General features: G+C 36.7%; 5 protein-coding genes across 5 annotated transcripts; 1 reads left to right on the top strand and 4 right to left on the bottom strand.

Moving 5' to 3' along the window:
- Positions 1 to 971: 971 nt before the first annotated feature.
- On the bottom strand, positions 972 to 1709 carry GCK72_023331 (uncharacterized protein; the record flags this gene model as incomplete). The annotated part of the gene is made up of 1 exon (XM_003106693.2): positions 972 to 1709. One exon carries the CDS (start codon positions 1707 to 1709, stop codon positions 972 to 974), a length of 738 nt encoding a protein of 245 aa, XP_003106741.2.
- Positions 1710 to 9089: 7380 nt separating this feature from the next.
- Positions 9090 to 9634, bottom strand: GCK72_023330 (uncharacterized protein; the record flags this gene model as incomplete). Its single annotated transcript, XM_053735348.1, has 2 exons — positions 9090 to 9325; positions 9541 to 9634. 2 exons carry the CDS (start codon positions 9632 to 9634, stop codon positions 9090 to 9092), a joined length of 330 nt encoding a protein of 109 aa, XP_053578914.1.
- An 88-nt stretch (positions 9635 to 9722) lies between these two features.
- Positions 9723 to 11535, bottom strand: GCK72_023329 (uncharacterized protein; the record flags this gene model as incomplete). Its single annotated transcript, XM_053735347.1, has 5 exons — positions 9723 to 9791; positions 9841 to 9954; positions 10966 to 11196; positions 11241 to 11384; positions 11428 to 11535. The coding sequence occupies 5 exons, from the start codon at positions 11533 to 11535 to the stop codon at positions 9723 to 9725; spliced, it is 666 nt and encodes a 221-aa protein (XP_053578913.1).
- Positions 11536 to 11555: 20 nt separating this feature from the next.
- On the bottom strand, positions 11556 to 12114 carry GCK72_023328 (uncharacterized protein; the record flags this gene model as incomplete). Its single annotated transcript, XM_053735346.1, has 3 exons — positions 11556 to 11744; positions 11796 to 12032; positions 12079 to 12114. 3 exons carry the CDS (start codon positions 12112 to 12114, stop codon positions 11556 to 11558), a joined length of 462 nt encoding a protein of 153 aa, XP_053578912.1.
- A 2584-nt stretch (positions 12115 to 14698) lies between these two features.
- On the top strand, positions 14699 to 15531 carry GCK72_023327 (uncharacterized protein; the record flags this gene model as incomplete). Its single annotated transcript, XM_003106703.2, has 4 exons — positions 14699 to 14774; positions 14824 to 14979; positions 15029 to 15273; positions 15322 to 15531. 4 exons carry the CDS (start codon positions 14699 to 14701, stop codon positions 15529 to 15531), a joined length of 687 nt encoding a protein of 228 aa, XP_003106751.2.
- Between the last annotated feature and the right edge of the window lie 489 nt (positions 15532 to 16020).

Raw genomic sequence — 16020 nt, 5'->3', positions numbered from 1 at the left:
GATAATGAACACACTTGAACATCTCAACTTTACATTGTTCGAATTGAAGAAAGATGTTCAGAAATGATATTGATAACAATTCTAAGGTTCCGGTTTCAGTGAAAGAAAAAACTTTTGATAGTAGTCGACACTCAAAAATCAATCTAATCTATCAAAATTAAATGTGTGAATTGAAAAAGAAAAGGGCCCGATGATAGCATGATTGAGGGAGATATGTCAAGTTAAACGTGCATTCATCCATCTTTCTTCTTCTTCCTATCACCTAGTCCTTTCACTTTTTCCCCCATTACTTTCGTCAATTATCACCTCCGTGCTTAGCCAACCTATCTGTTTTGATATCATCTCGTGTCCTCATTTATTTGATTGAAAAAAGTAGATGACAGGAGGCGGTTGGTAGATATTGGATTCTTAAGTTTCGTTACACAGTTCACTACTTTCAGAGAAACTTGACCAAAAAACTAGATGATATGGAAGCAAATGGAAAAACGTAGAAGAAAGAAGTGATGATGACCCGTCAGAATGTGACACGAATAATAGTATTAATAACGATGGCCGCTCTTTTTTTCAGTTGAGTGCATAAATATATTTCACTAACTGGTAATTGCTACGTAGTGGGAACCGTGTCAATAGGAGATGTGGGAGAATGAACAATAAGATGTGTAGATAGTTACTTCAGGACACCGGAAGAAATTTTGAGAAAGGATATGAATACAATAAAAGATAATTGTACACCCAGTTTGTTTGGATTCAAGTTATTATGTAAAACAAATTTGATAGTTTGGGACGCTAATTGTGGCCCGGATTAAACAACCTGATTTTTTAACTAACATAAAACTAAATATATTATCTGAAATTGTTTTTTTTTACAAAATTGCTCTATGTGCGTGTACTATAAAGAGTTATCCCGGTACAGTATGAATACTGCCTTTTTTTAATGTCTTCTTCTGAGCTTTCTTTTTTTTTTCAAGTACTTACCAAATCCTCTTCCACCACGACTTCTTTTTATTTTTGCTTCTCATTGCTGTGTCTGAAACTTCTCCGTCATCCAAATTTTCTTCAGCAGTTTTCCCATCCACCGACTGAATGTGCTTATCAGAGTGATCAGTGTGGTCAACTTCATTAGAAATAACTTCCATTCTATTATCTATCGTTGGTCTACCAGTCCACACAACAGACTCCGTGATAGTTGCGTAACCAAAAGAAGAACTGCTACTGTGAGAGTTCTCAGAAGATGACGGCGCGTCGACTGTGAATGTCGACTTTTGATGAGAATTCTTCTCAATTGTAGCCAATTTCCCATTGTAAGCGAATACACTGACGGGTGAAAGAATAGAGTTCGAGCAAACTTCATTTCTGTTTGAAGTATCATTTTCGTCGAGAAAGTTAGCATCAGTGGAAGAATATAAATCTCCATATGAGAAAACAGTCGACTTGGTTTGATTCAAATCAAGAAACGAGTCTTCTCTGTAATCAGAAGATCCTGCTGTGCAAGATTCGGAAGAGCATCCAGTATCAGTAGGAAGAGTAGAATGACCGGAATCATTCTTTTTGTCAGAATCAGAAATAATAGACTGATCACTGTCAGAATAATCTGGTTCCGGCGATGATGATGGTGGTGTTGAACTACGGGAGCTTGGTGGGCTTTCCTCGTCCTCCGCTTCCGGAATACTGGTAAGAGGAGCAGGAAAAAATCGGAAACCAGGAAACATCCTCTAACTGGTTTCTTTAGATAGAATGATTGAGACTAGTGAGCTCGGCGGTATAAGGAATGGGCGTGGCTTGCAGACGACGGCGACGGGCGCGGCGGCATTCGAAAGACTGTATTGGGCATGGCGTCACTTGGAAGAGAGCAAGGCACTTGTAGACAACACATGTCGATTTGGAGCGAAGGCAGATAGCCGTGGATGGAAATGTTTTCGTTTCTAGAAAAACACGAAAACCTGCGAAAACCATATAAAGAGAAACAAAACAAATTCGAACATGTTTTTGTTGAGACGGGAGGCAGCACAAAGGTGCACGGACAAGATTGTTACTAAAGAAGATCAGTATACGGGCAACTGATGGCCATTCCCAGTGGAAAATCAGATTCAAACGTGTGCTCACAATCCGCATATGATACTATGTATGACCAGGCAACTTTAGTGGAGAAACGATTTTGACCGAAAGGGGAATAATCTCAAAGCCAAAACTGACTTTTAAAAATATTCCAGCCTAAGAACGATCAAAACTTATTCTGAGGCCGAGTAGGCTCAACTTTCCACCAAAAATCGGAACGCGACGGCCAAGTGTAAGTGTTTGAAAAAACTCTTTTTTCCGCTCGGCTGATACTCTAAGAGATAATCTTATAGTCACATGTTTATAAAGTTGTAAGTATGTATGGCTTGTTAAATTTTCCGCTTTATTCTTGATTTTTCAAATTTTTGAATGAAAAAAGTATTGTTCTGACTAATGTCTGTCTAACTTAGCGGGACATATCAAAGCTCTTTTTATCTTTCACTCTATTAGTGTAGGTGAGTACTAAAAGAAGAAGAGGCGCACGCCGACAGTAATAAAACTGTACAAAGAAATGATTCACAAAGTGCTTTCTCAACATAGATGAAGTGCCGATAGTGGCTCGTTATCATTGTATGTTCAATTTATGTAAATTTGAATTTGTTTTAAGTGTAGGTCCGAAAATTATGAGAGTAAATAGGGAAAATCAAATAGTTTATCGATATGAGAACTTTGTTACAGTATTACTCCAAAAAACACAACTTCAAACATTAACGACAGCTATTTATGCACCTAATCTTACAACATTTTACGGGTTTCGTTTACGCTTCAAAATTAGTAGTCATTTTCTCCACCAAAAGAAGAAAAAAGAAAAAAGAGCCCCATAGGTTTTTCTGATAGTTGGAAATTATAGTGTGCATATATTCATTTCTGTTAAAGTGTGAAACGACTGGTATAAACGCATAAAAGAAACCTGACAGAAACGCCAATTTTAAAATAAGAAAATTGTTATTTCAAAGAACTCCTACTGTTCGCTCTTGTTCTAAATTCGAGTTTTGAATTTCAAATTTGAAAATAAGAAAGAAAGACAACAGAAGAGGAACTGCCAGGAAAAGGAGAAGAAGCAAAAGGAAATGAAAAGTGAAACTCGTGGTTTCAACTGGCAATCCTATTCTGTTTGACTTGTCAATTACATGTTGCTATCTGTTTGTTCGAGAGTATATTGATAAGAAAGCGAGAATGTACGGGTGTTTGGGAACATGTCGCCATTAGGTCTCGGAAGTCATAAATAACTGAAAGTCACAAGTAGACAGTTTGGTGGGAAATCAGTGAACGGGCTAGTTTACAAATGTGTTTCTCACAATACGAAAATGTGAAAAACAGAATGAAATCATTTTCATAAAAAGTGTTTCTCTTGTTCCTCTTTTACCTAGGATTTCTCATTCGTGAGAAAACTTGAAATCATGAGATGCCTGATTGACAAAATATGCAAAAGGCGGAAGAACTCTGAAATCAGTTTATGAGAACGAATAATCATTTAACTGATAAATTTTGATAATTAGACGATTTGCAGATTCGGAAACATTTAACAATTTAGTGTTGGTGTGGAGAGAAGTTTTGAATATATTTTTGTAATAGAAAATATAGATCCGTCGAAACCACATTCCACTAAATATGAATGAACTGATTACCACAAAATGACAATACATTTTCGTTATGAATGACAGTTTTAAATTTTTCTGCTCTGCATTGAACCATTTCTTCAAGAGTTTACATCAAGATAAGATGATATGAAACCATAGTTTGATCACCTGGATGAATCGAACGGATGGATTCATTCTCAGCGTGACAACGATTTGAAGCGAGTATGTGAAAATTCGTCAGGAACTCACGAAAAACATGCAAATGTTGACATTCCAAAACTCTACCATTCCCAAGGCCTGTGCATACACAAACACACGCACTTGTGCATCCTTTCTTTCCCGTCCCCGGCACTCCCGACAAAGGATGGAAGCGATTGAGATGCGCGGCGGCGGCACGGAAACACATTTTTGGGTTGGTTGGAAAACCGCTTCGAAATTTGATATCTTCTTTCTGACTGGCGTGCGTTTTTTGACTTTGCAACTAACTAACGTTCTTTGACAGCGACTCACTTAACGTCTTGATATACTAACTTTAATTCGTGATATATTCGAAAAATAGAACAAAACATTTGAAATCCTCCCAAAATAAAACAAAGAGTAAAAAGATGAAAGGACTGAGAAAGGGGGAAAGTGAGGAAAGTGCAATTAGAAAACGGAAAGAGGCGTCCAATATATTCAGTGGTCATGATGAATTACCAAGGTGACAGGGAACATCTGCTCTTGACGAAACGCAATAACTTACTGTCTCGATTTTTGTAATAAACCTGTCAGTAGGCCAAACATAGTTTAATTGCAAAATAGACAGAATGAGGAGAATAATAGATTAGAGCAGTCGGAAGAAGGTTTTAAAAGTCTAAAACTGAACAAACAGTTGTCAAATGATTGGTTTTGTTCGTTTCGTCAGTTTTTCACTTTTGTTCCCTCTTTTTGTAGACTTTTTTGACGCCTATTTTGCCAACTATTTTGTGTGGGAACAATAGTAAAGCACCTTACAATAAACCGAAATCTGACAGTAAGGCTACACGAAGAAGCCAAGAGTTTCAAAGTAGAAACATATGTATATAAATGTGAGAGTTGGGAAAAAAAAGAAGAAAAAATGGAGCTCAGGGAGCAATGCGGGAAGTGATAAATGGGCAAGCATTCTCACTATATATATATCAACTTGGTGTTCTAAAGTTAGAAATTTTGAAAGTAACCAAAAAACTAAACTTAAGACGTGTTCGACAATATTTAAAACTATGACTAAAAATACAAAAGCAAGATATCAACGGCCTGGATTTTTCAAACTCAAGTTCCATCCAATGTCACATCTGAAAAACAAGAAGGAAAATGGTCAAATGAAGTATGTATCAGAAGAAAAGAGCACAAACTCAAAAAAGAAGACATCTTCATAAATTTTTAAAGAGAGAGCTGATCAAGAAAAGGGGAAGAAAAGAAAGAAGAGGAAAAAGCAAAAAGGACAGCTGTTTTTCTCATCACACTATTCGCCGAGAATTGACAAGTGTTGTAAGGAATAGGTGACACGGCTGGACGTAATTACCAAACAATGTTCCATCCGAGAATCTTAGGTGAAGAGAAACAATAAAAAAAGTGAAAAGCGGTGAGTAGAAAGTATTAGTTATTTGTTGTTTTGACTAGTATAACTAACTTTTTCGTGTTTTCTGTGTTGCATGATGCTCAACTTACTGAAAAAGTCCCACGGGGCACGACACGCTCGACTGTTATGAGGCATGTGTGGAAAAGGGACGTTGCGACAACGAAAAGTCATAAAAAATGGGCTTTTAAGAAAAAGGGCCAAAAGGGGATAGAGAAAAGGAGAAGAAAGTGAAGAATACTAGGAGAAAGATGTGCGGTAATCCTGACAGAATGATTGAATACAAAATGGAGGAATGATGCTAAACGGGCGATATGAGAAAACGACATGAGTGTAGTAGTTCATGTAGTACATAGAAAAAGTTCAATAGAAAGGTATCTACTCAAATCGAAACTTTTTGTGAGATGGTGACTAAGAAAGTGAAAAAAAAAATGAAAAACCGGGACAGCGGTCAATATACAGAATAACTGTTGTGATGAGTCATGAGAAAGGCTAAAAAGAAGTGAAGTGTCGTATGACCGTATACATACAACTTTTATGTTCAGTTTAGCGGTGAACAAATTTCATCATGGCTTTCTATGTGCTACTTGAAAAGTTGAATGAAATTTTTGGAACACAGAAAAGTGGAAGTTTCGAAACATGTTGAGAGTGATTTATGTTTAAACAACGTACTACTGGATTCTTAGGACATGGTAATTTTTCAGAACGAGGAACATATCACAATCAGTAGTAAGAAGGGGATGTTATTATTCCGAACACTTCCTCTGTTCAGATACAACTGAGACCCTATCAGGAACATATTTGACAAAAGGATACAAATCAGTAGAAAAGAAAACGCGTCTTTTCGGCTCAGTGTTCATATAATAATAAGGGAGACGGTGTAATGCGGTTGATGACAAACGGCTTGCGTAATGTGAGGTCTCTCGCGGAATGTCCAACTGAACGCGGAGAAAGTGGTGAGCTCTCGTATGTTTGATTGTTGCACATGAAAATGAGAACTAAATGTGAGGAGAGAAAGAATAGAGAAACATCGGAAGGACAGTGATTAATGAACAGGAGTAGTTGGGTTTTCGGAATAAAGAAAAATGAAAAAATCGTGAAGTTGAGAACTTGTGAATATCATGTCTTGCATGAGTTGTCCAAAAATATCTTTTCCCGCCAAACTAAGTCTGACGAAGAATGCACAAAGTAGCAAAACAAAACGGAACTTGCAGAAAACTCATTCAAGCAACAAAATGAGCGAAACAAAAGAGAATCGAATGAGTGGAAATTAGGCTAGGACTATGAATCGAGGAGGCGGCGGAAAATAAAAGTTTTGGTGCGTGCCGGAATCATAAAATACCAAAATTGGGCACGCCAATTGGATGTCGTAAAATGTTGACAAGGCGACTATATTTTACGACAACGGTATCTCGGGCTGTCGTCGTCTCATTTGTCTTCCAACTTCTTCGTTTTCTCTCGCTCTAATTCTCCGTTAGCCTTTCCTTTTCCCTATCTTCTCCCAGTCGGTTAAGATTTCAGGAGAGGCCGATATTCGAAATGACAACACGCCGACAAGCGAGACCAGCTTCATAAAAATATGATAAAAAGCCAGATCCAGCATCTTCTTCCGTCACCTTCAGTTTTTGTTATATGTTTCTCACTACTTTTATTGCAAGACACATATATTTTTAATAGACGTTTGCAATGCAAAGATTCGGGTTTCACAATACTGATATCTTCTTTCACATTTTTATCTTTTTTCGAAAACGAGTGAGAATGTAAAATAATAGTAAAAGGGAAATTTTTTAACGAGAGTATGGCAAAGTCTTGAAACGAAAGAAGGAAAAAAGAAAATAAAGATGATAACCGTTGAAAAAGTGGAAAAGTCGCTTTTCGAGAAAATAAACTGGGAGGTAGGGTCAAACTGGTTCTACATTGACCAGCTATAAAAAATTGAATAGTGGTACACAGTCAAAATATAACTATTTTTTGACGGAAATTTAAGTAAAAGTTGTTTATATTTATTAGTTTTATTTCCCATCACTGAATTCCAAAAAAAGACATTATGCAAAACAACAAAAGTTTCTTTAAACATAGAGAACGTTGCAAAATAGTTTCTAAAATTTTAAACATGACAACTCTATACGATCCCGACTTAGAGTACTATACAAACAAACAATTGCGGGCAATTAGTCTAAAGACAGATTAACAACTGGTAGAAACCCGACAAACTATTTTCACAGACCAACCGCCGCATGAGAAATTTTGGAAACTCAAAGAAATAAAAACGATGTGAAATGCTTCCTGATCCAACCCAGACGATTCAGGCTTCATGCAAAAAGTAAACAAGAAAAAACAAAAAATTTGCGGGAAAAAAGATGCGACCTCTTTCACTTGTTTTTCCCGCTTATTGGAGACAGGTTTAGTGGTTGAAAAGAAGGAGGAAGAGGATGGGCGATTGATCATGGAGAAAAAACAGACCACACACATTTTTTTGATTGAATCAAATAAAATAAAACATATGAATTGATGGAATGAAACAAATGTTGTTGGGAAAAGCGCGTCTAATCAAGCCAATGTATCACTTCTCCACAACTGGCGTCATTTGGCCTATCGCTATCAAATCAAGGGGATATTTATCTTTACGGAAATCTCAAGGAAATCATTTGTTTACAGCTGGTTGACACTACTGGATGGGTATAGTTACAACAATTGGATTGCTCTGGAAAACAATATCAGGTGGACATCAATAAAAGAACCACCGGCATCAACAAAGCTATCTGAGTTTTTGATTTATCGAAAGAAGATTCCATTCCCGGGGAGGAGCTGATGGGGAGCAAGACGAGCGGCTCTGGACTCTTGCGCTTCGGCGGCAAGAACGAAAAGCGCAAGGAGATGAGGGGAGATATAACAAGAGAAGGAAGCAACTGTTTGCTCGAGAGCCAACACATTAGGCAATTTTTGAGCCACTTTTTATTGGATTGCCGGCGGTTTTCGGTTTTTGTCTTCACTTGAAGATATCGCGTTCATAGAGTTCTAAGATGAGTCAGATTCGCACATTGAAATATCAAATGGAAAAAAAATCAGAGGTTTTCAAAGAACATAACTTTACGGAGTACTCATTGCACCCAATTGTTTAGTTAGGAAAGTACTCGAAACGGTCAAAAACGAAAAGATCAACAAATTACTGTTGATTTTATAGACAATATAGAGATTTTTTAAACATGATCATACTTTCATCAACTATGATTAGTTTACACATCACAACATCTGAAATCAGATATTCTTTGGAAGAAAAACTATTAAAATTGAAGAAACTAATTAATGATATTCACAATCCGGAACAAGTACGAACTACTTGAGAAACTAGTGTATGGTTCGAGTGGTTGCGCTAATAAAGTGAATGCACACGGTCAAAAGGCGTCTCTTGTCTCCTTGAGGGGAAACCATATGGACACGGATAAATGCGTGTACAAGCACATGAATGTTGACCCACGCGAAGATTCACGAAAATCTGTTATGAGTGGTTGTGGGTGGGACCATATCATGACAGGCCATCAGCTTATTCAGTGGATATTCAATTTCCGGTTTGTGGAATTATGTTTATTGTTTGGTGCAGTGGAGAAGGAAATTTAAAAGCAGTTTATTGAGAGTTGCATGAAGTTAAAGCAGGAATAAACATAAAATGAGAGAAAATGGAACGATTACACATGGTGGCCTCGTTTATACTAATAAACAGTGGGGAAAGTACTTGGAATATGTTTCATGAAACAAAAGCAGATTTGTTATCGTAATAAAATTTTGACACAGACACCGGATTACTGAACGGTTCTACTACGCGGTAATGGCAAAGTGTTTCAAAACATGTTATTTCTGAATTATTGTTTGTTATTATTATTGTTCTCGTGATAAAGAGGGTTCTCGCGTGAACGGTCAATGTTTCGGAGACCCCAATGTGGAGGGAGATCAACAGAGTCAATAACTGTGGAAACTGGACTTGGAGGAGTGGTCGCTATCACTCGACGGCTAAGAGTAGCAATATGTTCTTTGGAAATAGTTTTTTCTGGTGGGTAGATGTTGTTGGTGTTGTCGAATGTCATGGTAGAGCGAGGATCTGGAATCAAAATTTTGTAGAGAATTTTTTTTGAAATAAATTAGAGCATTTTTTCATAGAAGCTGTTTTGGCTAAAGACAAAAATCTTATCGTTAGTTAACAGGTAATATCCTTCCATTTTTTATAGTGTTTCGCACAGTGACAAAACAATGTTGGTTATTTATTCTACCGCTTAGATATGCTAGTTTTCTACAACATCATCAAATTCAACTTACAATCATCAGACGGATGTATTTTGCAGAACGGGAATTTCCTCTGAATATGCTTCTTTGCAAACATAAATGCACTGTGGAATCCGTAGAGAACCATTTGAATAAGTGTGATGATTGAGAGACCGAGGAAAAAACCAAATTGTCCTGAAAATATTGCATTTATTACTTATCAGCGTCAGAAATCTTTACTCGCCTCCAATCTGGGACATAAACCCAGGAATCGATGTGGTATATACTTCCTTGACGTACTCGTACTGAAAATAAGATTATATTAAAACAATTATAATAAAATAAGCGTGACACCTGTAAGTCGTTGAAGGAAGCTTCAAGATTGAAAGTGTAGTCTTCAAACGGTGAAAGTGTCTGACTCTGCTGAACACTCGTTTGATAATCCCAACGGTTGCAGCCGGGAGTGCACTGAAAGAAAAAAGAAGAAGAATGATGAGGTGACGGTGTAGTGGATGTTGGACAGCGTCATTCATAATTTTGACAAGAAAAAGGACTGACAGCTCGAGAAGACGCGCGCACGAATGAACTAAAAATATGAAGAGGTTTAGCTGGTTGGTGATGAATGATGTGAAAGGGTCATGCTTCAGGAGTATATCTCCTGGCAATTTGTTTTCTTTGGTGAAAAACTAGATGTTGGAGGCAGAAGATGAATTACTGGTACTTTTAATAGCAACGAGATAGAGAATAGGTTTTTATGAGATCCAGGAGAAGAAATTGAAGGGAGCAATTTGAGTTCTGTATACTACGTGTAAGCAAAATGTTTTGAAATTGAGATAAAAATGAAACAATCTGATTTTGAATTTCATATGACCGCCCGTTTTGAATCCAAACACAAGAAGGGGATATAAAGAAAACTTCAATATAATAGTGAGTTATTAAATTCAGATCAATTATATATAGAGAGCATAATATCTCTTTCAAGCATTCTAATGGCTTTCCACTTTATATCCAATGAATGGAAATGAGAAAACTCAAAAAAAAATGCTGTTAAATGGAATGGGAAAAGAGAACAGAGTTGTGAGCAACAAAAAAAAAACAACTCATAAACGAAAACAGACCTCCTCGTTGACTTCTGCGCTGTTCCACACATATTGTATTTTGTCCAAATAATTATCGGCAATAACATTGGGCTTACAAACACCGGTTGTCGGTGGCAGTTTTGTTATGCTCTTGAGATATGGCAGTGTGCAATTGAATGGAATGATTATATTTGATAAATACCACTTACGAACCATGCATTCTGCATCTCTTCCAAATATCTGAAAACAATACACTTCTTCGCGCCCGGAAAAAAGATTTAATAGAACTTCAACAAAGTTTTACGGGATTTCAATGTTCATTAACCTCAATGTCTTGTTTTTATGAAATAAAATTTCATGAAAAGCTGTTAAACAAACCAAATCTTACTAAAAAACTTACATGATTAGTGCAAACTCCTTTATTCTGAATTAATTCTATTAGCCTTGCTGTGAATCTCATCCGATTCCACTCATTCGGATACAAGTAGAATCTCGGGAACTCTGTCACAACATTGTGATTATCAGTTATGTACACAATCAATTGGGTCTGTGTGTAATTGTTTTTAAGACTTGTGTAACTGGAGGGTGCTTTCAGACTAAACACTATCCGCCCAATGTCGTCTGCTTCGGACTGAAAACTATGATGAAAGGATGACAAGAAAAATAGCGAAAAACCTGATTGACATCCCTCCTTGTTTGATAACAGATTCCACGACGCATCACAACTCTTCGGACCATCAAATCATTACAACAATCCAAAATTTTACCAGCTAACTGACATTCGTAAAACAAGTCTTCACATTTGTACCCGTACTTTTGCTGAAATGAGATAAAATTTAACATGAATTCCGTACACAGCTACCTGAATGATTTCAAAAAACCCGTCCACTGAATATCCTTCAGACCAAATCTTATAATAGTTGTTCAAGTGACTCAAATAAGTTCGATTGAAGAAAGTCACATCATTCATATTTTCAAGCCCACTACCAGCTACAAAGTATCTGAAAATAAGTCATTCAGCTGGGCCATCATTTTCAAAACTTGCTCTAATAAGTCATCTGCAGATTTATCAGATATATCTGGTATACTCTCTTTTATATCTCCTCTTATTCCTGATATATTGAAAGAATCAGGAATTTTTGGACAGATGGTTATTGCTGGGAATTCCAATGAGTTCACCTGAAAATGGAAAAAAAAAATATTGGGATAACCTTTTTCTCAAAGTCTAACCAGACGAATAGTGGTTGAAGTGGCAGTTGGTCCTTGAATATACTCTATGATTATAAGAAGTGTTGTGAATGCGCCAAGACTAATACAAATAATAATGACAATCCACCAAAATATTCTCATTGTCAGAGTTTTGCTCATCAACGCTTGACTCAGACCGTGAACTTCTCCCGTCCAGGGTGGAGGATCGTTCACATGACAATCACATTGCTTTTGGGGCTTTGGGAGGTACATTCGAACCTGAAATATAACTATATCCGTCGATCTTCTAAACCAATGCACTTACATGTTTCCATCCAGCTGTTGTGATCTTGTCAGGCATTTTGCAAGAATAGAAAATGTAACGAAAAAACTAATAAGACGAACAAAAAATCATGAAAAGACAGATAGAAATGGGTAACTACTGGTCAGCTTCGGGCCATTGCTAATGAATAATTGAAGAGGAAAGTGGACTTGTAATAGGATACCAATATACCCTTGGTGGTTGTGTTCTTTGTAGTACAACGTGCTTTACAGATGTTCTTCTTTAGAATTTCAGTTGAATACAATTTTTTATAATTTAATTGTTTTTATTATTCTGGTTGCTCACCATTCAGTTTCTGCTTTTTTGCTTGTCCGTACTTTTCAATTTCAACGCCGTGTTATAGTTCTAATAACAAGACAGGGTTATCCTCTTACAATGATGATCTGAATCCATAATGAATGTATCCTGAAATTTAAACGTAAAAGCTTTCCATACCTTTTCCCTTTTGTTTTTCTTTATCAAAAAATACTCAAACTTATATATCTTTCAGACTTTTTTCTGAACCATAAATTAATTTCTACACGAAAACTCAATCTCAGTTTTTTTCAAATTTTCTGTTACCCTGTAAGAAGATTTGCATACTTGCAACGGGCCGGGCCGATTTGAGAATTTTCACCGGCCCGGCCCGGTCGGCCCGGGTCACAGAACAAAAATTTGAAATTTTGAAATTTTTTTTGATTTTTTCGCAAAAAAGTCGAATTTTCGACTACGTTTTTACATATCGATAAAACTCAAGTTTACATAGGATTTTCGACTATTTTTGATGAAAATTTCAAAAAACTTCGAAAAATTTTGTGAGAAAATTGTGCTCATTTTTTGACTCCGGGCCGACCGGGGCCGGGCCGGGCCGGCAACTTTCTCTACCGGCCGGGCCGATGGGCCGAGCCAAACCGATTTTTTGCAAGTATGAAAATTTGTTATCAGCTAATATTTTTATTGTGATCAAACTTGTTATAGATACTGTTCTCTCAATGTTGAACGTGAAAATCTATGGTTTGAATCATTTGCTAACAGTCTATTAGATAACAAGAATTTGGAAAAAACACTTGGTTTTCGAGCTATGTAGGCAAAAATCATCATTTCTTGTCCAAAAATAACATTTGTGAAAAAAAACAAAGCTGATGACATCAAAGATTTTTTACTTTTCAAAACGGTTCAACTCCTTTAAGAAAACTTTATTTTTATACTTTCCTGATAAAAGAGTGTTTATCATTTTTGTTTTTATATCCAGCTGAAACCAGTATAGCTCCAATATAAGCGACACGAGAGAAATCGATAGCCCATCTTGTACAACAGTCCACTCTTCTCTCTCCTCCCATCCTTTAACGTGTTGTTGTTGTTCTCCCGCGCATTTCCCCGTGAGACGTCGGCCGCTCGGAGGGCCCCTAGTATATATACCCCCGCTAATTAGCCAGTTTGGGCCCACCCGGCCGTCTGGGTGGGGACCATTTCGTTGAATGTGAGATCTATCGAACCTTAGGTAGGGACCCCCGAAATCCTGGAGTGATTTCAATATTTTTCATTTTTCTACAGCAAATATAGTTTTTAAGTCCTTCAAATTAATAAATCAATAAAAAAACTGCATTTTTCATGCTAGAATAACACTCTTTTCAAGACGAAAGAGGCTTTTGTTGATTTCGTTTTGTTTAATTTGAAATGAGTACGAGAAAACAATTTCAGTTTGAGTGAAGGTATATTTTGTGTAAATCAGCTGACAAAAATGTACGAAAAAGAAAAGGTTTTTGCTCCACGTGTAGAAACTGAAAAATACGTAAAAAATATAGGTTATCAATTCATAGGTACAGATTGTATATTCAACAGACATTAATAAATTAGTTGGCTTACTCGGCAAGGAGTTGTTAGATGAATGAAGTCCCCACACCTCTGCGAGCGCAAGCGGTTGGATGTAAACGGAACCTTGGCTGGCCATTTCTGTCGATACGAAATTTCTCAATATTCCATGTGATATCAAATGGACGCATTGGATTGTACATCAATTCTTTAGTTTTTACGATCATGTCTACAGTAATTTAAATCTCACTTAACTCCTCTTCTGAATGTAACGTGTCAGTGACTTGTTCCCTCGTTTCAAATAAAATAAAATAAAAAATAAAAAATGATAAACACTCTTTTATGAGGAAAGTACAAGAATAAAGTTGTCTCATAAGATTTAAACCCTTTGAAAAAGTAAAAAATATTTCAGCCTTAATGTCATCAGTTTTGTTTTTTTTTCACAAATTTTATGTTTGGACAAGAAATGATGGGATTTGCCACAGCTTAAAAAACATAGTTTTTTCACATGTTTCATGCTTTCCAGTAGATTGTTTGCAAATGATTCAACCCATAGATTTTCACGTTCAACATTGAGAGAACATTATGTAGAATCAGTTTGATCACGATAAAGAAATATACTGATAACAAATCTCCTTCTAGATAAATTTGTTCACAAGAAACTATTTCAAAAATCAAATGCCAACACCCGATAGGTACTTGCTCAAACAATGTGATCACATTGACACGCCTACCTCCCACGAGAGTAACTGTATATAAAAAATCGGTTGGCAGGCAAACAAGATACAATACATCTCGACTACTGGCAAACATGATATGCTCTACTGCATCTTCTTTGGCACTTGGCCTTACAGTCTTGTTGGCAACGATTCTGAATGTCTCTTGCAGTGAGTTCACTTTCAGGTGTAAATGAAAATACAATGAGCATTGTTACAGATTCTGAAGTGGACGAGACTACTCGTTGGAGGGAATGTGTCAACAGCAACCAGAGTATTTATGACTTCCAAATTGAAACTCTTCAAGGAGATTACACAGACCTCAGCCAATATAGAGGAAAAGTTATTCTCTTGGTCAATGTTGCTACTTTCTGCGGTACATACCACTTCTGACCACTTTTATCAATTAAACTCCTCAATTTCAGCTTACACCCAACAATACACAGACTTCAATCCCATGCTTGAGAAATATCAAGGTCAGGGACTAGTCATTGCCGCTTTCCCATGCAATCAATTCTACTTGCAAGAGCCAGCTGAGAATCATGAACTCATGAATGGACTTACCCACGTGAGACCTGGAAACGGATGGGTACCACATCAAGAGCTTCACATTTACGGAAAGATTGATGTGAACGGAGACAACCACCATCCACTTTATGAATTTGTCAAAGTAACTCAAATATTCGAAATGTAATGTTAAACAACAACATATTTCCAGCAATCCTGCCCACAAACTGTTGACAAGATTGGAAAGACTGAAGAATTGATGTACAATCCAGTGCGTCCATCTGACATCACATGGAATTTTGAAAAATTCCTTATTGACAGAAATGGTGAGCCAAGATTCCGTTTCCATCCAACCGCCTGGTCCCACGGAGATGTTGTGACTCCATTCATCGAGCAACTCCTTGCTGAGCGAGCCAACTAATTTATTGATGTCTGTTGAATATTCAATCTGTACCTATGAAAAACTCGGTTGAGTTTTATTCAACCCTTGTAACATATTGAAAGATAAATACTTTGATAACCTCTATTTTTCCTATTATGATAAACAGAAACTTTTTTTTAGTTTCTACTCTTGGAGCAGAAAATCTTTCTTCTCGGTTTTGTTCATTTCTGTCCGCTTATTAACACAACATTACACAAGATGCCCTCACTCAAACAATTGTTTTCTCGTATTCACTTCAAGTTAAACAATATGAAATCAAAATAATAGTGTATTCCGGTTTTTTTTATTGATTTATTTATTTGAAGGACTTAAAAACTAAATTCGCTGCAGAAAAATAAAAAACATTGAAATCACTCCAGGATTTTGGGGGTCCCTACCTAAGATTCTATTGATCTCCTATTCAACTAAATGGTTCCCACCCAGACGGCCGGGTGGGCCCAAACTGGTTAATTAGCGGGGGGGTATATA

The sequence above is a fragment of the Caenorhabditis remanei genome, chromosome X (assembly GCF_010183535.1).
Source record: "Caenorhabditis remanei strain PX506 chromosome X, whole genome shotgun sequence".
Classification (NCBI taxonomy): domain Eukaryota; kingdom Metazoa; phylum Nematoda; class Chromadorea; order Rhabditida; family Rhabditidae; genus Caenorhabditis; species Caenorhabditis remanei.
This window is presented reverse-complemented; position numbering and strand designations above follow the sequence as displayed.